The 23,241-nt window shown below is 44.7% G+C and overlaps 1 protein-coding gene across 2 annotated transcripts in view; it reads right to left on the minus strand.

Annotated features, from left to right (window-relative positions):
• Nrp2 (neuropilin 2) overlaps positions 1-23,241 on the minus strand; it is a 125,214-nt gene that overhangs the window by 77,677 nt on the left and 24,296 nt on the right. For both annotated transcript variants that reach the window (XM_042678995.1, XM_042678996.1), the window contains exons 3-6: positions 10,632-10,813; positions 3,599-3,829; positions 2,532-2,687; positions 663-832 (exon numbers count right to left, since the gene is read on the minus strand). In XM_042678995.1, the coding sequence (XP_042534929.1) occupies positions 663-832; positions 2,532-2,687; positions 3,599-3,829; positions 10,632-10,813 (739 nt within the window). The remainder of the gene's footprint in view (positions 1-662; positions 833-2,531; positions 2,688-3,598; positions 3,830-10,631; positions 10,814-23,241) is intronic.

Genomic DNA, 23,241 nt, shown 5'->3' on the forward strand with positions numbered 1-23,241 from the left:
ACTCTGCAGAGCATCTGGGCAACTTGAGTTTCATTCTCCATAGTGACATTTTCCCATGTGTTCTTCTGATAGCTAAGTGCAAAACCTTCCTGGCAGAGCTCTTTCTAAACAGCAAAGATCAGGAGAAGTTGCCATATTCAGCTAGCACCCAACAAACCTGCCCTTAGGAAAATGCTCCCCCTCCACATCTCTGATGTCCCCTCTGTGCCAAGAATGAGGAAGATCTGGAATTATTTATAGAATGTTCCCTGGATACTGATAGAGCAAACAGCATCCCAGCCAAACAACTTCTTCCAAGCCCATTAATCTCCACAGGGGCAAGAACAAGGACCTACTTACTCATCAATTTATTCCAACACAGAATATAGCACAGTGCCTGGCATAGTCTTTTTGATGCATATATATATATATATATATATACATATATAATATCTGCACACACATATATATGGGTATGTGTGTATACATATATATGTATATATTTAAGTATATATGTATATATACATACATATTTAGGCAAGTGAATGGCTAGAGTTCTTATGTATGCTGTGTGTGTGTGTGTGTGTGTGTGTGTGTATCACCTTTATCCAATTCTATTGAGAACCAGATCACTGTCCCATCACCACACATAATTTGCACACTTCTGGTATCTGAGTAAGTACCTGAAGATACTCTTTGTTAGAATCCAAGTTGGGGGTCCAGCCATTGTCATCACCATGGAGCCGGCTCTGTTGAGGGGTCCACCTTTTATCAGTATATGTAGATGAGGCACTGATTTGCTCATTAGCAATCCGGCCAGACTCCATTCCCAGAGGGACATTGCATTGAAAGTCTGAGGGAGTGAGGAAAGTCAAGGGGCAGAGTTAGGCATCTCAACCTCAAATCCTTGGGACCCTCAAAGCATTGCCTGATATTAGGAACAAGTTCTTGCAAGTACTCCTTCAACTTAAAAACACTAATTACACAATCACATAAAAAAATCACCAAAAAAACCCCACCCCAAAACAAACCTATATCATGCCACTGAACCTAATAACTCCTCTGGGTCTGAAACTAAATTGGACCTAAAAAGAAATTAGATGATGGATAAATAAGAATCATCATACAAATTAAAAATACTGTCTAAAACATGAGAATTGTTCCTGCTTTGGGCTATGGATGCTTGCAGATGCCAGAGGCACTGGCAACACAGGTGAACACGAGCTAGATTCATGGCAATTTGGGTGGGCTGATCCACGGTGGGAAGCCTGCTTTATTAACGCATACCCAGGAGGCACATTTGCATTTCTCTCTTCTATCCAACAGTCTTGTGCATTCTGGCACAGAAGATAGACATTACAAAGCATAAAGGCCTGTTTTGGGGGAAACACAAGTGTGTCACACTATATTCCCCTGTATTACTTGTCTGGGTAAACAGACCCCGAAAGCCCTAACTGTGGCCTTGTGCCATCAGCTAAATTGCTCTTCTCCGTATGGACACTGTGGATACAGGTCAGCATTTGCATATGCATGTGTTTGATAAGAACCAGCAATCTTTTTCAGGTATCAAATGTGTTCTTCATCTCTGTGACTGCACTGTGCTATAGCTTGCCATGCTGTTCCTTTGTCATTCGGTCTCTTATGGACTTTGTGATGAAGATATGGAAAGCAAACCCCAGAGCAGAACCTAACCACTTTCCAGTAGGCCAGGTTGCCATGTCTGTAGTTACATAGGTGGAGAGATGTCTGCAACTATAGGAGGGTTCTTTAGCTCTCACCATCCTTAAATTACTTCTTCCTTCCTTCCAGAGATCATCTGGGTTTCTAAGGAGATGCGGGCACATGTCTGAAGCATGTGGTTAAAAGCAGTTGGGTTGAAGATAGAGCTCAGGACTAGAGGCTGATAGCCTGAGCTGCAGGTTCCATGACAGCCAGGGCCAGAGCAGTGGTTTGTACAGTGCTCAGCCCATAATAAGAGCTTGAAAACTGTACTTCGTAGAAGTGTGACACAGACTATCCAAGCAGTTGTATTGTGTAGCTAGAGAAACCCTACCCAGGGCCACAGAGGCTTCATGTCAAAATACATATGCCACAGAGATGTTTAGAAGGGCTCATTGTATGATGATGACTTCAGGTTTGGAGAGAGAGAACATGGTCCCAGTCTCAAAAAAAATGTTAGACCTTCTATAGATCATCCTAACTACTCCCCCCCCACTTTCCATTCATAAATAGATGGGGGTTTGAGTAGCTCCAGACTTTCCCTAGGAACAATAAAATCTAGGGAGACAGATATGTAGATAGATGATAGATACATAGATAGATGATAAGATAGTAACTTGACAGACAGACTTCCTGAAATGAGCACAGGTTGATGCTGATTCTTTTGTCATTGATCTCTGCCTGGCAGAAGGACATGGCACCCACCTCTGAACTCAAGAGGCCACTGTGTTTGTCATGTTACCATCTCTTCTCACAGTGGCCAGTCCTTTACCTGTACCCATTTCAGGTCCTGGTAGGAGGACAAAGAGGAGGTTCCCAGACATTCAACTTACTCTCCAGTGGCTCTTGGTGGACCAGGTAGTAACGTGCAGAGAAACCATCCTTAGCCACTGCCATGTCCGTGTGAAAGGTCAGGGAGAGGATCCCCGTGGACGAACGGAGCTCAGATGGTGTTCTGGTTCCACAGTATCTGCCAATCAGAGGGCCAACTGAACAGACAAGACAAAGAGAGGTCACCGGTCATGGGGATTCCAAACCTAATTTCCAATACATTCTTCCATCCATCCTACCATAACACGACACTCAATCAAGCATCACTGCGTGTGCCTGGCCATAAAAACCAAAGACGTGCTTTCAGAATGATGTTGAGTATTTTCCTGTACATTAAAAAGTACTTTCACTGAGCTGGCTTCATTCTGTTCTTCTAGCCCTGGGAGATGGGCCAGAAAGGTATCATTATAATACCTGCTCTGCAGAGGAAGAAATTGAATTTCAGATGGGTCATCTAATGTTTCCTTGCTCATACTGCTAGGAAATAGCAGAGCCGGGGCTCAAACTCTGGTTTCTTGACTAAATTATGTGCTTCTCCCCAGAGATGAAATTGCTCTTGCTTAGTCATCACATCTTCTTTATATTGGAAAATATTTGAATCACTACAAAAGTGAAAGATCTGATCCTTCCCAATACTGAGGGCCTCAGAGATCTATGGTCTCCCCCTGACATGCACAACGTTTCTCTCGGCTTCTCAACATCCATCTATGACTAGCTTAACAAAAAAATAAAATTATAGTAACAGCAATGATGATGCTAGCATCTAAGGCCTTGGGGTTAGCTATTGAGTCACTTTCTATCCTGATAACTTGGTGTGGAAAAGAATACCACTAATACCCATCCTTGACTCAGTCTCCTGTCATCCTCCAAAGAAAGTATCTCCAGGCAGGTAGACTATCTTCAGGTAATTTTTCTAGAACCATCCTTGGAGAGGAAGAGAAAGTCATAATGGGTTCCTAAGAGCTCTAAGGAGCTCTGAAGTGTGTTGTCCTTTCTCCTCCTTACGGAAGCAATTCACAGGCAAAGGCCAGGACCGAGAAGTGCCTGCGACAGTGACCTCATCACTCACCGTGGGGAATGCCATCCCAGATGTCCAGCCAATCATATTTGCAGTCTCCCTCTCCCACCTGCAACGGGTCATGCTCCAGGTCAAAGGTCAAAAACTGCAGGATGATCTCCATTTTGGGTGTGGCCAGGATGGTAAAGGTACAGTCCAAGTTGTGTGGGTACTTCTCAGGAAAGCCAGGGGACTCAATGGTCCCGTTGGGGCTGGTGAAGTTTTTGGAACAATCCTCAGAGCCTGTGTGTCCAAAGAGAACCATAGGATTAAGAGGAAGCTGTCTTTGTTACCTCTGACATATGGGTTATTAAAATATTTGGACCCAAATCTCACTCACAAGGTTTTTTTTTTAAATTTTTTATGGCTATCCTAGTGGCTCTTGGAGCAACATACTCTTCCCATCCGAGTTCCATGCCCTCAAGCCAGGCCCTCATTAGGAGAAATTAGGGAGGCTCTGTATATTAGACCAAGAGTAGCCATTGAGGAATTGGGGGACTAGAGGGTAGAAAGAAGTGTGTGTGTGTGTGTGTGTGTGTGTGTGTGTGTGTGTGTGTGTGTGTGTAAGAGAGTGAATTCTCTTAAACAGAGTCTCCTTTCTCAACCACTCAGCTGCTCACTCCAGAAATGTAAGTTATTTCAATCCTTAAGGAAGGCTTGCTTGTTGCCAGCAGGGAAAACAATGTCCCCCCTTATTTATTGCTGACCTCAACACTAGCCCCTATTGTACCACAGCCAGCTAAAGTGCCCCTTCTCTCCCCAAGATCCAAGGTGCCTGAGGGGAGGGGCAAAGGGGAGCTCGGGTCTTATTCATGTCATGACTATATTAAAACGAGCTGCTCTGTAGTGGTCAGACAATTAACAATCGATGTTTTTTAGCCGGTTGATCACAGCGGGGTGTTGGGGATGTTAAAGCCGCAAGTTTGGAAAGATGCAGCAGTGTATTGACATTTGGAGGGCTTCTGGTTCTTTTGTGGTGAGGATGGCCTTGTCTCTCTCCTAAGTTCTATGTGTCTGCTTGCTGGGCACATGGAAGCATCCCGATTAAATGCGGTACACATTCTCAGCCTGGTGCAGGCTTGGACAACAGCAGGAACTCTAAGAGGATTACAATTACCATATCTCTTAATACCTCTAGGTGGAGTCTTACTAAAAGAGCCTTCTTGGGGCTTTAAATCCAGCCACCATTTGCCAAGGAAGAACCAGGGATGGGTCTTGGGAAGCAGGGACAATCAGGCCCTAGGGCCCCTCCAAATCTACACAGAGCAAGACCTGGTGTTGTCAATGTAAATGCTTGACAATTACAAGTAGATTTATTCACTGTGTTCATGTTCTAAAATAAGAAAAGGAAGCAGGATTTATGAAGAAGGCACTCTAAGCATGAAAAGAGAAGAAAAAAATATCCACAGAAATTCTTAATAAACCAGGTGTTTACTGGCAGGAAGCATCTTCTGGGGATGGTAGTGAAATATAACTACGTGATGTCAATATACTGATCTTAGCCCACGGCCATGTCTTTATGTGCTGCTCCTGTAGACAGCTCCTCTGCAAGTCTCTTCATTGATGAAGGCTTTCTGGAACATTGCATGTCTCAATTGGAAAAAGGTACCATGCAAATAAGTGGGGGAGGAGAGGGTCTTCCAACTTTCTTTAGCTTGGGCAGGGCCATATCCCTATTTATCTATTCATCAGCTGCCCCTTGAGTGGCAGCCTTGGCAGTGTGAGAACGGGGGGACTCATGAGCGAGAACTAACCTTCATGAGTTCTTTGGGGGCTCTAGGTATCTTACCTCAGAGGCTCTGCATCCCATCATTCTGAGGCAGGGGGCCACAGCTGTGAGGGGGCCACTGGGTTCAGAGGGAGGAGCTGGAATGGCCTCTACCCCTCAGCTTTGTTTACCATGGGCCTCCAACTCCTGAGGGCCTCCTCAATGGCCCAGGGTGATGCAATTGGGCAAAGCCAGGCCAGCTGGCAGGTCTTCAGGGGGCCCGAGAGGAATTTTGAAAAGGTTAGAGTTTAAGGCTGTTATGCAGCGTTCTTCATATGTTGGCTACTTCGGGAGCCTCACACAAGGCTGGGTGGAAATTAACTATTTCCAACTGGCTTGAGGGGGAGAAAAGGCACCCTGACATTCCCTGCTAGAACTAGTGCCATTGTCATTCTCTTAGAAAGCTGGGGGAATCTCTAACCCCCTGGGGCAGGGGGCTTGATGGTGGAATCCCTTTCACTGATGGGGTTGGAGGACCAAGGCTTCCACGTGACACCTAGCGAGCCCAAGGCAGGCCTGAAGCATGGGAGACTTTATTCCATTTCCAGAGTTCTGAATCCTGCATTCAACTAGATAGAGGGAGTTTTTCAACTTTTATAACTGGAAGGAAGTTTCAACTTTAGAATTTAAGCATTCCCTAGCCCTAAAAGTGAACCTAACTGATATGACTAGAAATGACAAAATTCACTGCTTTCTTTAGATCAGGTAGGAAAGCTTTTATCTAGCTTTATCTTTGTGCATGTGTACGTGTGGGCCTGAGCTATCCCATAGCTTCTTCACTCAAGGCTAACATTCTACCACTAGAGCCACAGTTCTACTTCTGGCTTTTTGATGGTTAATTGGAGATGAGTCTCCTGGACTTTCCTGTCTAGCCTGGCTCTAAGTCCCAATCATCAGATTTTTTGGTCTCCTGAGGAGGAAGGATTAGAGGTGCAAACTCCTGCACCACGCTACTTTTATTTTTCTTTATTTTTTGTCAGTCATGGGGCCTGAATTCTGGGCCTGGGCGCTGTCCCCCAGCTATTCAGCTCAAAGCTAGTGCTCTACCACTTGAGCCACAATACCCTTCTGGCTTTTTCTGCTTATGTGGTGCTGAGGAATTGAACCCATGGCCCCATGCATGCAAGACAAGCACTCTACCACTGAGCCACCTTCCCAGCTCAGTTTTATCTTCTTTTTTTTTTAATAGAGAAAACTCAAACTTGTTTATTAAGCTCATACTTTCGTCTCTAATTGCATCACGGTCAAGCCATTAGAGTGGAAGTCAAATGTTGAAAAAAGAAGAAGTTGAGTCATGCAGAAATCTGACTAATGCACGATACTTTTCTGCAATGTGTTGAAAAGATAGAATTTACAAAAGAACAACTCAGTCAACAAATATTCAAGTCTACTGGATGCTAAAACTGTCCGTACAAGTCAGAAGTTTGGGTGGCAGTGAATGATTTCATAACAAAGAACCCTCCCTTCATGTTGACCGCTGTACATTTCATAACTTTGTGAGCAGAAGAATCTGTATGTAGAAACACAGTGGATTTTATCTAAAGTGGACCACAGATGGTAAATTCAGGTAGACCCTTAATTCAGGGGTGGGGTATTGGGTGCCTCAGGTTGCCTGTGTCTATAAATGGCCTTAGACATTTCACTTTCAGAAATGCCACTGGGCACCAAGAGAGAAAGCCTGATTTTGAACTTTGGTCCAAGAAGCATCAGGAAAAACAAAGGTCACACACATTTTCCCACTGATTCTGTTTCCAGTGTTACTTTCCAAGTTATTTATTCCTTCTTCTAGTCTTCTCAAGATTTTGGTGAGTGGAAATTGCTTGCTCTTGGGAGTTTGTTTGGGCTTACTCTTCTCGTGGTGGATGATCTGGTACTATCTAGGATCTTTTATACCCCACAAAGTGCAGATATGACCCTTCTACTTCAGCCACATGCCCTGTCTAGGTCCCCACACTGTGAAAATATATCTGTCACTGTAATTCTGCAGTGCAGCTTTGAGAATGCTCTGTATGGCTGTTTGAGTATCTGTGTTTATAGTTTCCCTCTTCTTCCTTTTTATGAATCCAACTAGCAAACATAGCTGTGTTTATTTGGATTTCTTCAGCATGTCCACCCATTTCTTTTATGTTCTATGAATGTGTATTTTCTCTCAGGACTGCAATCGTGGAAATACGGGTAGAAGATGTGGCACTTAGAAGAAGAACACATGTCTTTCGAAACTTCTTAGGTTAGAATTTGCTTCCTTGTACATTCTGTACATTCCTCTGTATGTGTGTATGTGTGTGTGTATGTGTGTGTATTGGTACTGGGGCTTGAGCTCAAGGCCTAGATGCTGTCCCTTAGTATTTTTACTCAAGGCTAGCACTTTATCACTTGAGCCACAGCTCCACTTTCAGCTCTTTGATGGTTAACTGGAGATAAGAGTCTCACAAATTTTCCTGCCAGGGCTATCTTTGAATCAGGATCCTCAGATCTCAGCCTCCTGGATAGCTAGGATTCTAGGTGTGAGCTTGTGTGTGTGTGTGTGTGTGTGTGTGTGTGTCTTCTCTATAGGGGCTGTTCAGATGGGCAGATAGTGATGGCCCCATGGAGACCTCTGGACTCTCACCTACAGAAGCATAGTTGTTGATAGGGCAGCCACTCAGTGCAGCTGGCTCTTCCAGAGGTGAGACATGAGAGCAGGCTACCCCGTTGCTCCAGGCGAAAGCCACCCACCTTTGTCGGCTGCCACCATTGTTCTAGGCTATTTACAGATTTGCTGCTCATTCAGAATTCTACTTCAACATGTCATCAGAAGGACTGAATTATGATACCCTCTTGTGTGTTATCTTTTAATATCCTCCTTTCAAGTGTGCGTGATAGACTGAGTTAACATTCCTCTTTTTTCCCCCCATGTGGCTTTCTGGAGAATTGGCACCATGCCTTATAAAATACTGAGTTGGGAGACACTGAGATTAGAGATGATCTCTCATGGCCCGGCTCACCCTGGCTCTGACTTCCCTTGGCTAGCTCCCCGGAAGATCTCGAGTGGGCTGTTTTCCTCTCATAGTTAGGACTATGCTGCTGAGTGACAGCTTCAGTTACTCGGGACCGTGCTATCTGATAGACTCCAAAGAGCTAGTCCCTCAATGGCTCTCTCATTTTTATGCCCAGAGCATATCATTGTACCTTCACTCAGCAGTTAGCCATAGTATAATTGTCCTTTCAATTTGCATATATGTTCACCCAACATCATCCCCAGTGCTGACGGTTCCCACACTAGTCTCTCCCACTAGCAGAGACCAATACTTAGTTCTAGTCTGTCCCTCTTTTCTCTTCCCACTGCTTTACAAGAGGCCTCATCAGAACCGGTGGCACTGGTCTGCATCTTGAACAAACATCAAGGGATACAGGTCACACTAGGATGAAGCCTGGACACACAAACCATTTGTTCCTGGGACCTCATTGTAACCCAACGCATGAAAAGCCAACATGGAATAATCTGGGCCCAGTATCCTGTGACTGCACAGGCTCCTACTCTGGTACAATTCAGTTCCCCTGACCCCACCCCTTCATTTGATTTCACCATCTCGCGCAGACAAATTAGACAAATATTTAGACAGAGTGGATATAAAAAGTGCTTTCAGCAGCTACCACTTCCTTTCAAGAACTGTTTAATGAAAGAGAAAATATATATGAATAGTTCCCCTCACATTGAACTCAACAGGCGCCGGTCTTGGGTCTCTTGATGACAGGGCTGACAGCTTCCCTGTGAACCAGACCCTATCCAGGCTACTGCTGGAAGAAAACATTTAAAGATGGTGCAGGAGCCTCTGTTGTGGGAAGCCAGGCAGGGTGAGGGAGAGTTGGAGGTTAGGCCTCCCTTAGCCTTCACATCGCAGGACCACTGGCTCAACAGGGGGCAGCTACTTGGAGACTGTATGTGTGGATGCTGAAGCAGTGTCCTATAAATAGAAGTCCCTTCTACCCAGTCAAGGACATGAGCTCTGGTCTGTGTTCTTTGGGCCTAAAGGGATCTAAGGTTGAGGGTGAGAGGGCACCAATGTAATCAGTCAACTCAAAAGAAAAGCTGGGTGTTTGTGGCACACACCTCTAATTACTGAGATCTGAAGACTGTGGTTTGAAGCCAGTTCAGGCAGACAAATACAAAAGACTCTCATCTCCAATTAGCCAGCAAAAAGTCAGAAGTGGAGGTGTGGTTCAAGTGGTAAAGCAACAGCCTTGAGCAGAAAAGGCTAAAGGATATTCTCTATGCCCTGGGTTCAAGCTCCAGTACAAAAAGAAGAAGAGGAGGAGGAGAAAGAAGAGAAGGAGAAGGAGGAGGAGGAGGAGGAGAAGAAAGAGAAGGAAGAGGAGAAAGAGAAAGCAGATGTGAAGGAAAAGGAAAAGAAGGACTAAGAGGAGGAGGAAGAGGAAGAGAGAGGAGGAAGAGGAGGAAGAAAGACAGGGAGGAGAAGGAAGAGAAGGAGGAAGAGGAGGAGAACAACAAGAACAACAACAGCAGCATTTTCTGCCTCTTTCTCTGCTATTTTCTCAATTGCTTTCACAAGCCTGTGACAAGTAGGAGCTCACTCTATAGCGATGGTAAATTGGATCAACAAATTGTATTTTATTTTATTTTTATTTTTTTATTTTTTGGGTCCAGTCGTGGGGCCTGAACTCTGGGCCTGGGTGCTGTCCCTCAGCTCTTCAGCTCAAGGCTAGCGCTCTACCACTTGAGCCACAGCGCCACTTCCGGCTTTTTTCTTTTTGCTTATGTGGTGCTGAGGAATCGAACCCAGGGCCTCAGGCATGCAAGGCAAGCGCTCTACCACTGAGCTACCTTCCCAGCCCCCCCAAATTGTATTTTAAAACAATGGCCTTTCCCCACTTTGAGGGGGTGAGGATTATGGTGCTTCTGTCCTCCAGCTCCATGTGAGTCCAAAGAAAGGCAAAGTTAAACCGGAAGCCATTGGAAGGAGTATAATCAAATATTCCTTCTCCCCATGACAATGAGTTTGAATTTCCGATATAAAAGTTAGATTCTCTCCAAAGTCCTTTTGCATCTATTTTCTCCTCCTTTCTGAGCCCCCCACGCCCAATCTCTTAGTGCTTGGCCTACCCCATCAAGTTGAATGACAGCCTGGTCTGGCTTTTCATGTCAAGTGTCTCCAGATAGACCTAGAACCCCTCGCCCAGCTCTTACCACCTGACTCCAACCCCCTAGCCTTGATTCCTCCTCTCCATCCCACTATCCATCTTTTTTACATGCTCCCATCCCCAATGAGCACACACTACCTGTCTTGAAGATCTCATAGCGCAGCGAGAAGCCTGCCCCCTGTCGGGCATAGTCAGAAGTGAACTTGATGTAGAGCGTAGAACCGGAGGAGATGATGGTGGGCGGGGCGATGTTCCCACAGTGCTTGCCCAGAAGGTCCGCAGATTCACTGTCCCCATCCCGAATCTCAATGAAGTCATACCTAGGGGAGGGCAAAAAGGGGCCCGGGAGAGAGAAGAAAATCCTTCAGTTCTCTCCATCCATTTATAGGCGGTCAGGTGTTTCAGTGATAAACAAAGACCACACTGTGCTTGGTTGGGCACGCCCGCAGTCTGGGGAAGATGTTTTGTTCGAGACACACAGAGAATGAGTGCAGGGGTGGGAGGTGTTATCTCTCGCACACATAAAAGCAAAAGCAATCATTCTATCAAAGATCTCAGAACAAGAACTGTTTTCTTCCTTGGGCAGCACATTTTTTTCCCTTTTTCTATTTCCACAGCTATCTCTCTGAATCTTAGTTTCTCCTTAGGTTTGGTAATGACCTTTTGAGCATCGACATCTTCATCTGTTAGATTAGAAAAATATTCTGAAGACTGGTATGGAAATGGACTGAGAAAAGCACCCATGAGGGAGCCAGACCCTGTGCTAGGTACACTGGGGATGTTTTTAGAAGTTTTTCTCCTTTTCTTTGCTTTTGGCAGTACTGGAGGTTGAACTCAGGGGCTCACATTTACTTGGGCAGACACTCTACCATTTAAGCCAAGTTGCCAGCCTTGTTTTGCTTTTCAATTGTTTTTCAGCTAGGTTGTTAGGTTTTTGCCCAGGGCTGGCCTTGTACCTCAATCCCCCAACCTATGCCTCCCATGTAGCTGGCACCTCAGACATGCCTCAACATGCGCAAGTCTGTTGGTTGCAGTGGATCTCTCTTGTTCTTTGCCTGGGCTGGCCTGGGGATACTAACTAGAACAAGAGGAAGCTACCACCAAGCCATGCTCAGAAGTGTTTATCATCTTCATCTTGCTTTCCTTATTTTTAATTGATGGGAACCACCATCAATTAAAAAATAAGAGACTAAAGGGTGGGAGCCACCTCCCTCCCTGAGATGATTGTCTCATCAGCAGTGTTTAGTCAACAACATGTTTTAGAAAGGAACCAGCACCGTGTCAGATAATAAAAACATTTCTCTAAAAGAAGGAATGAATTCCTGGGAATCCAACGTCTGTGCATACCAATATCCTCAGGGAGAGGCAGAAGCCAGTCCTGGGGCTTGAACTCAGGGCTTTGGTGCTGTCCCTGAGCTTCTTTTGCTCAAGGCTAATGCTCTACCACTGAAGGCACACAGTACTTCTAGCTTTTTCTGAGTATTTTGTTGGAGGTAAGAGTCCCATAGCCTTTCCTGCTCAGGCTGGCTTCCAACATTGATCCTCAGTTCTCACCCTCCTAAATAGCTAGGCTTTCGGGCTTGAGCCACCAGCGCCTGGCCGCTCAGTCCCAGTCCCTTTTATATAGAATCAAACTGGCCTGCTGTGGCCGAAAGATGCTGCAAAGCCTTCCTGAGCCTGGTGTGTACATGGAGTATCTTGGCACTAGCGGAGGAGCAAGCTCTAGCCGTCACACTGTACTCTTGTCTCTGCTCCTTTCTAGGCTCCAGTGAAGTTTTTGCCACAGCTGTTAGGGTAGGAAACTTCCTCCCCACCACACGAAGCTCTCTGTAGATTTTATTTGCTAACATTCAGCCATCTTCCCTTCCCTCCTCCCTCTCTATTTATTTGGCATCAACCTGTTAAAACAACACATGAGAAATCTCTTCCTTGTAGGAAGAGAAAGTGGCTGGCCATGTGGCCCCCCTTAGGATATGCCTGCTGGCTCCTGTCATGCTGGGCTCTGTGTACAGTGAATGCTTCCACACGCGCCTGCCTTGAGCTAGAGAGTGTGGAGGCCTCTCTGGAGCCCCTGAGCCACATTTCAGTGTGCTTATCCACCACCAGATAAAGACAACTGTGAAGGAGGAATGAGAGGACCAGGAGTACTTCGCTCTGAGACCCCAGAGGATCATGCTCCTGCCTGGGAAGCAGAACCAGGCTGGGAGAGAGCAACTCCCCCAGGAGCCACAGAGAGAAAGGCATGGGGAAGGGCCCAGGGTAGGGCAATCTGCTCGGGTCTGGGGTTTCAGTGTGGGAAATGGTGGTGACTTTGAAAGCAGGCTTCCTCATTTCCAAAACAGGAGTAAAAAGACCATTAGTTTGTTCTCAGGGGAAACTCCCAGGAACTTCTGGAAAACCCCTCCTTGCTATTTCTAGCCAGAGGGTATGTGCTGTCCTGAATCACAGTCAGCTGAGCAAGGGCGACCGACTAGCAACACACCGCACACAGGTGGAAAATCCTGCCAACCTACTCCTTCATTAGGCATGTCCCCAGGCTCTTCAGGAAAGACCTCTGTGTCCTGGAAGGAGACAAGGCAGGGTTTGGAGTCCTACTAGACCACTTGGATGCCCTCAGGCAAATGACAGGACCTTTCTGAGCCTCAGAAATGTGGAAAAATAGGGGCCATTCAGACCTCCCTCTATCTTCCTAGGGCTGCTGTGAGATTTACATGAGCAAATCTAATCTACATGAGGTACATGGGTTAATACTCCATTGGCTGGCCCTGTGTGTGCTTAAGAAGGTTAATTGTGGTTTGCTGTAGCCTCAGACCCCTGGCAGAGATAGGGAAGCTGGACTATAGAGAAGATACTTGATGAGAGAAGGGGGAGGGGGAGATGAGGTGGGGGGGAAGAGAGAGAACAAATATGTAGAGGCATCATATAAGTAAAATAGAAGGTATTTTTTGGCCAAATGTGACACAAATTAACATGTACATAACCTTTAATCTAGAAGTTCATCTGCTAGAAATTCTTCCTAAGAAAATAATAAGACAGTTGTGGAAAGATGTATATACATCTTTTGTGCAATTTTTTAAAAAAAGCATATGAAGTAGGAAGACACTTTGCTTATAAATAGCATCATGTTGAAAAAAGCCTAACCAGAGAGGGCAAGTAAATCAATTTTGGTACGTTTATAAAATGAAATATCGGCTGTGAGAATAAAGAGTGCTTCAAGGAGAATTTTTTTTTTTTTTTTTTTGTAGAAAGTGTTTGTGATATACTGTTAACCAAAAACAAAAATTGAGCAGATTAAAAAAATATGCTTAAAAATACATGCCTGTATTTCCTTGCATAAACATATAGGAAGCATCTGAAAAAGTTACGTACTAAAATACCAACAGTGGTTAAATGCATGGGTGGCAGGATAATTTTGCTTTCTTCTTTTTACTTTTCTATTATCTCAATTGTTTTTTTATAAGCCTGCATTTCTTTAATAAGTCAAAATTTTATAAAATAGAGCTGCTTCCATTAAGATTCCTTTTTTTGTTTTTCCAAATACAGAAGAGCTGAGAAAAATAAGCTCTTAAGGTTAGGCAGAGGGGGAAAGAAATTCATCATTACCACCAGCAGCAGCAGCTAAGCCACAGCTCTGGAGAGAGGACCAAATAAGACATGGCAGGTCACAATACCTCGAATAGTGTGGGGAGGACATGGCATATAATCAACACTTTAAAAAATTTGTTTCATACTAGCCTTGTGTTGCTAGTTTCTCTGGAAGGAAAAAGAGGAGACCCTGCCATCCTACTGGCTTAGTCTTCCAAAGTGGGATGGCTTGTCAGGCTGCCTAATCACCCTTGGTGTCATTTAGGGGATTAACTGAGTCTGCCAGGAGGCAGGGCTACCCATAAACACCATCACTGCAAGCGCGACTCAATTTGCTCAATAGACTGCCCCATCCTTATTTGTAATGTGGCCAGCAACACACACATCCTTACATAGCTACATACATGTATCGTGTGAAAAACTCACAAGTCCTATACCTACACATAGAGTGTGAAAAATTTACTTACACACTGTCTCTCTGAGCTCGTTAGTGAATGGACTCATGCCCTTCCTTGAGCTTTGCAAAAACTAAAGAATATTTAGATTTTTTTTTTCTGTCTTGTTTGCTTAAAGGAGAAGTGGCTTGGAGCTACAATTTGCGGCTGAACTTCCTCATCTTCCAGGGGCCTCCTTGTGCCCCACTTAACCTTAAGGCCTTCTGTCTGGTCACACTCGCAGTGACTTACTGACTTCCATAGAGAATGTGTGATTTACCTCCCCCGTGACTGACTCATTTGGGGAATTTTCATCATCATCATCATCATCATCATTAGGGATTTAGTGCAGCTGAAGTAAATCTCAGAAATTTCAGTGTTGTCAGGTTCATTTGTGAAGAGCTCAGGCATGAGCTTAGGAAGTTTTGTGTCCTGGGAGTAAATACAGCTTTGCATCTAGCCTCCAATCTCCTGTGTTTGTTTGGGAAAAGAATCTGAGGTACAGATTCAGAGCTCACCCCAGGATAGTCAAGTGGGATAAGTTGAAAAGCTCCTCTTAGAGCTTATTAACTTCTTTTCTGGAAGGCCCACATACACCAGCTAAGAGACATATTAACTACAGTGTTTGTGTTTCATTCTTCATAATCTCGCTCAAATGAAAAAATTCCTTGGAAAGCTTAAACACTGCCCATCATTATTTTATTTACTTACTTATTTTTTCCCGAGTCAGGCCGGCCACTTCTACTACTGGCTATTTGTTTCTCTCCATAATGGTTCCCCGTGTGTCTCTTTTCTGATCTCCACAGATTCCATCATCTGTGTGGGGAACATTGGTCTAGAGAATACTATCTTAATCTTCTCGCTCAGCTTCAAAGTCTTCATTTCTTCTCTCCAAACCCACAGCTGGGGTGTGGGAATTTTGACAGTAGAATTAATTTTAAGAGTCCATGGGGGGGAGAGATGAAATAGCAACAATCTCATCCCTTCCTTCATCACTGGCAGACACGATGAAAGGCTTTCTGGTGTCCCTTGCTCTGCCCATGCTTGATACTTGCCAGCAAGGCAATGGAGCCCATGTAGGAAGACTCTCCAATGAGGCCTGCACCCAGAGCGAGATTAATTTCTGCCCAAGTCCGACTCCTTAAGTCTCCTAAGTTAAGAATGCTATGCTCATCTATGGGATTTGGGGCTCTATATCCAAATGCTTGGGTTCACAACCTTTGCCAACAGGCGATGCCTTCCTTCCTTCATGCTGTTTGCCTCAGAATATTTAAGACATTTTGTAGATGGGCAAGCTATTTCTGAGGCTCTTTCCTCTGATGGCAATACTTGTATTATCCTTGTCTAAGGCTGTTTTTTCCTCATCCTTTTGGCATAAGTGCAAATATCACCTCCTCAGAGATGTCTGCTCTGACTGTTCATTTTAGATGGCACACTCTTTTCCATCTTATTCTATCCTTCTTTCCCTTCCCTACTTTTTTGCTCCCTTGCTCCCTTGCATGCGTCCTTCACTGTCCCGCTCGCTCTCATTCTGTGTGTGTGTGTGTGTGTGTGTGTGTGTGTGTGTGTGTGTGTGTGTGTGTGTGTGTGTATCTATGCACATGTACACCAGTACTGGGGCCTGAACTCAGGGCCTGAGCTCCACCTTCAGCTTTTTTACTTAAGGCTTGCACTTTACCACTTGAGCCACACCTCTACTTCTGGCTTTTTGGTGATAAAGTAGAAATAAGAATCGCACAGGCTTTCCTGTCTCAGCTGGTTTTGAACTGCAATCCTTAGATCTCAGCTTCCCTGAATAACCAGAATTACAGGCATGAGCCATGATCACCCAACTTCTTATTTCTTTAGTGGCTATGACTGTCCTCTGGAATAGTCTTGTGGTGTATATGTGTGTCTCTCCTGCAGTAGGTAGCAAGCACCATGGGCAAGGACTTGCCTTGTCTCTTTCAGATTTGACATACTCCTTTGGTAGCTGTCACAGGAGGGATCAATGTTAATAGCACTGACGGTGTGCTAAGTGAATAAACAGATAAGAAACTTGAGGTTGGTGCTGTTAAGAAGACATACTCTGTGGTGACACTTTGAGGGGTTTGATGGGTTGGTCTATGTGCTAGCCTCTACCTTTGTGCCCCAACACATTCCATGAGCTATTCTGGTTATATCTGAAAACATAAATGTTGCCTTGTGACACACACACACACACACACACACACACACACAAACACGAATATAACATTTTGCAGGGAAGAAACAGCTCATATCGTGCTGACAGCATTTTCACTATTAGCGGCAAACAAATCAACTATAATTAAAATGCTGTCAAAGTGATTTGAGAATTTTCTCACACTTTCAAAGTTCCATATTTCATGAGTAGATTATCCAGGCCAGAGAATTTACCACCTCCCGGAGTGCCTTTCTTCCAGGAAGCTCAAAGACGATGACAAACACTGTCTTATTAATCCTGATATTAAAATCTGCAGGGGAAAATTGGAGGAAAAGCCACCACTGTCATGTGCAAGTTCCCAACAAAGAAGCTACAGGAGACAGAAGTAGGGTGTAGGGTGGGTCTGCATAGTGCTCAGCTCCCTGGTCAAATCAGGCTCAAAGCCAAGCCACCTGCTTTTGGGCTCAGCCCTTTCTGGAGAGATCTGCTTGCTGTCATGTCCTATCTTTTAAGAAGTACATTTTATTTCTTTACACTACTCCCTTTTGTTGGTACCACTCACTTAATGAGCTAGTGTATCAATGGGAAGGGCTCACATTTTATTGAGCAATTACTATGAGGGCTTAGCTCTGGGTTTAGATATTATATCATTTAACCCTGCTTTAATACGTGCCACGTCCTGATATGGTTGCCCTTCATTAGCAGGTGTGGAAACAGACTCAGAGACTGAAGCTATCCAAGCACTGGTGACTCATACCTTGAATCCTAACTACTCAGAGGATCAAGGTTCAAAGCCAACCTGGGCAAGAAAGTCCATGAAACTCTTATCCCCAGAAGTAGAGGTGTAGCTCAAGTAGCTAGCCTTGATCAGAAAAAGCTAACAAACAGTCCACAGGCCCTGAGTTCAAGCCCCAGGACTGGTATACACACACACACACACACACACACACACACACACACACACACACACACACACACACACACACAGACCTACAGGTAAACAAACAAACAACAAAACCACTAATGTTATACTCAATGTCATGACGTGGAATGGTGGTTAGAAGCCAGCTCTCATCCCTCCCTTTGCCTCATTGAACAAAGACCTTAGAGTCATGAAAAATCCAGATTTCTAGAGAGTCTCATAGGGAGCAGACAGAAGGAAACCTTTAGTCTCAGGTTTCCCACAAAATGGGCAGAATGAATGTAAGAGATTTCAGCAAATCTTGCTCTTTTTACCTAGCCCTCTATTTAAACAAAGCCTGCAAGATGTGCCAAAATTCACAGACAAATCACCAAGAGCAACAGCGAGCTTTGAAAGGCACGGTCTCAAGATTCACACAGTAGAAATCTAGCTTGTAAATGTTCAGATGGGATAACATATTAATTTTGCTAAGTGTAGTATTTTTATAAGCGAATGTGCACCCATATGTGAACATATGGCCCACAGAGTGAGAAAAATAGGATCCTGGCTATTTATATGCTCCTAGAGTATCAGCCACAGATTCTGAAGTCCACAGGATTTCCAGCGAAGTCCACATGAGAGTCTCACTGGCTGGGAAACCCCCACGATCACATGTTAAAATTGTGTGTTCCACCCCATTTGTTAGGAAATGGAAAGACTTGGAAAAAATTCTATTAAGTGAAGTAAGCCAGGCCCAAAGAAACATAGGTCCCATGGTTTCCCTTATTTGCAATATCTAGTATATGTCTAGGACAAGCAGAAAAGGTCAAAAGCTATGTACATATGATCATATAAGATGATGCTAAGCAAAATAAACCCCAAGATAGGGACACAAGAGGTTTTATTTTTATTTTTCTTGCTGTTGTTTTTAATGTACTTATAATGTACTATGTGATTTTTTGGTTGTTTTTGAATGTTCTTCCCCCATGGTACAATCCCTGTTATCACTGCATTTGATTCCAGTGCCCTGCATCTTATATATACAGTTTTTTTCTAACTTGGGGAGGGGAAGGGAAATAATAAAATGCTGAAATAAGGATACAGGTTGACTCATTGTGGCAATGAGATGTACAAGACACTATGTTGAAAATGAACTTTATCACTTTTGGGGGGGAGGGAGGAGTTGGGGATGTGGGGAGGGAAGAGATGGTAGGGGAAAAACAAAGGAGAGGGTAACAATGCTCCACAGGAAACGTACTCATTACCTTACTCATGTAACTGTAGCCCCTTTGTACAGTATCTTTACAATACAAAATAAATATTTTTTAAAATTGTGTGTGCTTGTGGGGAAGTGCATTTTCCTATGGAAGGAGTCTGTGATAATACAAACCTGAAATTAATATTACACAAAAAATATTTCTGTCCAGTAGGATATGATGGAACCTAAGGCATGTAACTATGGGGTCTATGGCCACCCTAGCTAATCTCAGTTGCTTGCTAGTGGTGCACAATAAGTCAGGCCAAGATTTTGGAGTTCTATTCAGGCTCAACCCAGTGCCAGATACCTGAGAAACCCAGGCTATTTTTTTTTTTTTTTGTCACCATTGTTCAACAAAACTGAGTTTGGGGAAAAGAAGAGTCACATAGACCTGGCACTCTGGAAATGACACAAGATGACATATCAAGTGGCAGTTACAGTCTTAATGTCCCCAACTTCACAAGCACTGGGGCGAGGTTTCCACAAATCCACCACCCACACAAATCCTTCATCTGAGTCTTAGAGATTTGACTTTAGTCTTGTGCTTGTGAGCCCAGGTTGTAGAACCAACCTGCCATGCTTGGATTCAAAACCACCTCTCCCCAACTCAGTGGGGGATCTCCCTCCCCACTGCTTGTGAACTCCTGCCCAGCTCACCAAATGACAGCTCAATGAGTGGCTGTTTGTTTGGTGCCACTAATGTCATTATTATTTATCTAACTTCCAGGCTACAAATGGTTCCCCAAAACACTCTCTTGATTGTATATCTGCATTGGTGCCTCGTGTCTTTTTCATAGCAATTATTTACATTTTTCTTCCTTTTTTTTTTTTTTTCTTTTCTACCACAAATCTCTGATATTGGGTACTTTTTATTTGCTACCTCTTCAGAATCAGAGTCACCACAGCTTCTTTAGAAAGGAAGAAATCTGACCACCCAGCAAAGGAAGTATGCACAGAGAATAACCCAAAACAAACGGAGGGAATTATTCTTAAAAAAAAAAAAACAAACCCTTGAAGGCAAGAAAATGGAAACAAAACTACAAATAAGATCTATTTATAATCCCTGGTCATGTTTTCCGCAGAAGCCCTGGGGATGATGGAGAGGGCCCTGTCCCATTGTTTCTTGTGGAGCAGGCTGCCAAGAACATGTTCAACGTGAGGAAGGAGACTGCTCTCTGCACAGGGTGTCTGATAAATGTCACTACCGATGACTTTCAGAGAATGGAGGGCACACAACAAAGCATCCAGCACTTCTGCCCTGACCCTGTGGGTGAATGCCACTTCACCCTCCCTGCCCTAGTACATTCCTAAGGCCTCATAGTCACAGATCTGCTGCTCCTGGGCCAGCAATGACTCTGGCAGGTTGCTTCGAGGGACCGTGTTTGCTTATGGAAGTGGGAAGTTCAAGGTTTGGGGATAAGCTCTTTCCAGTGCCATTGTGCACCTTTTGGTCTGCTCTGCATCTGTGGTATCCTCACGTGGTATTGGCACGTTCAAAAACCCCTTGCCATGCTACCGGAGTACAAAGTAAGCAAGATTAACCCACAACTTCTGTCTGTCTGCTTCTTCTCAAGGGTAGCAGCTGCCTTTGGTGGTTATATGTTAAGATGAATACTAGCAGAGCCCAAGACTCATTCAATTATCCAATGCTGGCCTGGATCCATCATACTCCAGGGCCTCAGTTTACCTCACCTCATAAATAAGTGCAGTGATCCTGCCTGTGTGTCTCCCAGGGCTGATGGGCAGGGGTATAAGGCAACAGGTAACCACTGAGGGGAAATCAGAACACATCACTCGGGGGCCCTGGTGTTCTGGCAGCATCCCTCCACTTGGCGGAGTGAACTGTTCCCTGTGGGACAAGAGTTCACTAACTCTTGGCTCCCGGAGGACCCAATTGTGAGAACAAAATCATAACCACCCCATCTGTCCAAAAAAAACAAAAAAAAAAACAATGAGGGGGGGAAGCCTGCTGGGAACAGAGGTATGCTAGGCATCAGGGAACCAATCATGGCATGAAACAAGTCCTGTTGGTTTTTTTCCTACGGGTCTTAGGCTCCCAGTCTTCTTTCTACCTTTTCTGCTGGTACCCACAAAACTCAGCAGACACAGAACTTGCCAGAAAAACATCCTCTGTTGAAAGCCCAAGAAGGGGACAATTGGAGAGGAGGTAGGGAGTATGGCAGCAGGATTTTGGATTCCTCAGAGCTTCACTTACAAAGCGCAGAGCGTCTTCTCTGGGCTCCAGGGACAAAACTTTGTCACCGCTGTGCAAAAAGCACTGGAGTGTGGAAATGACAGGCCCACACTAATGTCCAGGCAGGAAGGGACTGCTGCCACACCAGGGTGGACATTCTGAATATAGCTCTTAGTGGCTACTCAGCTGGAACGGCTTCCTCTTCTCCAAGTGTCACTTGGACACTGCATCCTGGATGCTGTGTCACGAAGTGTCATGGCTTCTGGGAGTACAAAGCTGGTCTAGTTCAGGCAATGACTGTCCCAGCCCCGGCCTTAGCCTGCCATAGAAATGTGTCTGCTCTGCTAAAAGGATCAGGCAGGGGATTGTTGGGGATAGAAGTAGCCAATGATGGGAAATATTGGGAACTTTGGGTAAAAAGGATGTCAGAGCAGGATGGTGAAGTCTAAGTCAGACCCGAAAGATGTAAGCAGCCTGGTTTTGTCTGTGGAACTGCTGGCTGACTGGATGGCTGGCTGGTCACCATCTTGCAGAGAACAGCAGGGCTTCACAGTATGGGGGAGGCATTTGTACCCGGGGTGAGCTGTAAAAGCCCCATGTGGATAAGAGCCGAGCAGGAAGAGTACAGCAGCCCAGAGCCCCCAGAAGAGAAAGCCACACCCGAATACTTAACCTGGGCTTGGACTTCAGTTCCAAGGTAAAAGACCCCACCCCCACCCCAAGTCCTAACACTTTCTTAATCTCCCACTGCTCTTCCAAGGGTTGATACAGAGATAAATCACTTTGAACTTTCAGATGAAAGGTGCAGTATAAAATCTGAGGTCTCATCAACGGTAATTGTTACGGTAATTATTTTAATGATAATAATGACGATAATGGGAAGAGGAGGGTGGGGTGGAGACAAACCTCCTACCTTGAGACAAAGGGAAAAAAAATTCTTCCATGAATACCTGTTTCCACGAATACCACATGCTTCCTTGGGCTGCCAGCCTGCCACCATCCCTCTCCAACTGCCAATCCCTGGGCTGAAATATTATTTACTCCTTTCCTTTGCTACAAAACAATTATTTGTTCCATGGTTTTCCCTCTCGCTCACCCTCCGGTGTGGTGTGTCTAGCTCAGTCCTGACAGCTCAGCCATGGACTGTTTACACGTCTCGCTCACCCGCCCAGAATCTGGTTCAGCTCCATTGACACTAAAGGCAGGAGAATTCTCTGTGTGTGAGGAATCAATTACTTCCGCTGACACTCCATTACTGGCCTTCACGTCTTCAGATTCCAGACAGAGAATGAAGGTGGTACTAGCAGGACTGGTTATTTGAAGAGGGTAGTGGGGGTGGGGGGTAAGAGGTGGGTGACAGGCGGGTAGATGAAGACTATTGACTAAGTCAGGCTTCAGGCTCATCCTAAAAGAAACAGAAAGACTTTTTTTTCCTTGATGGCTCCACTAGCATCCGCCTGTGACTATGTGGCAGGAAGAAGGAAATAAAAGGAATAGAAAAGAGAGGAAAACTAGTCAGGCCTATCTCAAGAAGTCAGGGGCCCCAAATATCTGAGCAGGGGAGAGAGGATGGCACCCTAGGTACACACTGACACAGTCTGAGTCACAGGTATGAGAAAGAATTTTGGGTTCACAGGCTTCCATTCAGCTCTGCATCATTTCCCAGAGCCCCTGTATTTCCATCTGTTTAGTGGGAATAATAGGAGTCTAGCTTCATAGTTTGTTGTGTGAGTTAAATGTGGCTATCACCTGCTGTCTCTAAGAGCTCCTTAAATGTTTTCTACTGTTACCTAATCTCCCCCATACTCCCTACACACACACACACACACACACACACACACACACACACACACAAGTAAAACCCCTAAACAGAGCACATCAAACAAAATCTTTTAAAAATATATACATAATATACTAGGTGCTGCAATAGCCAGAATATGGAAACAACCCAGATGTCCCACCACAGATGAATGGATCCAAAAATTGTGGTATCTATATACAATGGAATATTATGCAGCCATTAGAAAGTAAAAAGTAATGGCATTTGCAGGGAAATGGATGGAGCTAGAAGAAATCATTTTGAGTGAGGTAAGCCAAGAGCAAAGAGACAAATGGTACATGGTCTCCCTGATAAGTGGATGTTAAATCCAAAATGTAAGGTGATACGACAAAATTAACAAGACTTGAGAAACAAAGGACTTCCACTCATCTG

The sequence above is a fragment of the Dipodomys spectabilis genome, unplaced genomic scaffold (assembly GCF_019054845.1).
Source record: "Dipodomys spectabilis isolate Male_0828 unplaced genomic scaffold, ASM1905484v1 ptg000051l, whole genome shotgun sequence".
In the NCBI taxonomy this organism is placed as follows: domain Eukaryota; kingdom Metazoa; phylum Chordata; class Mammalia; order Rodentia; family Heteromyidae; genus Dipodomys; species Dipodomys spectabilis.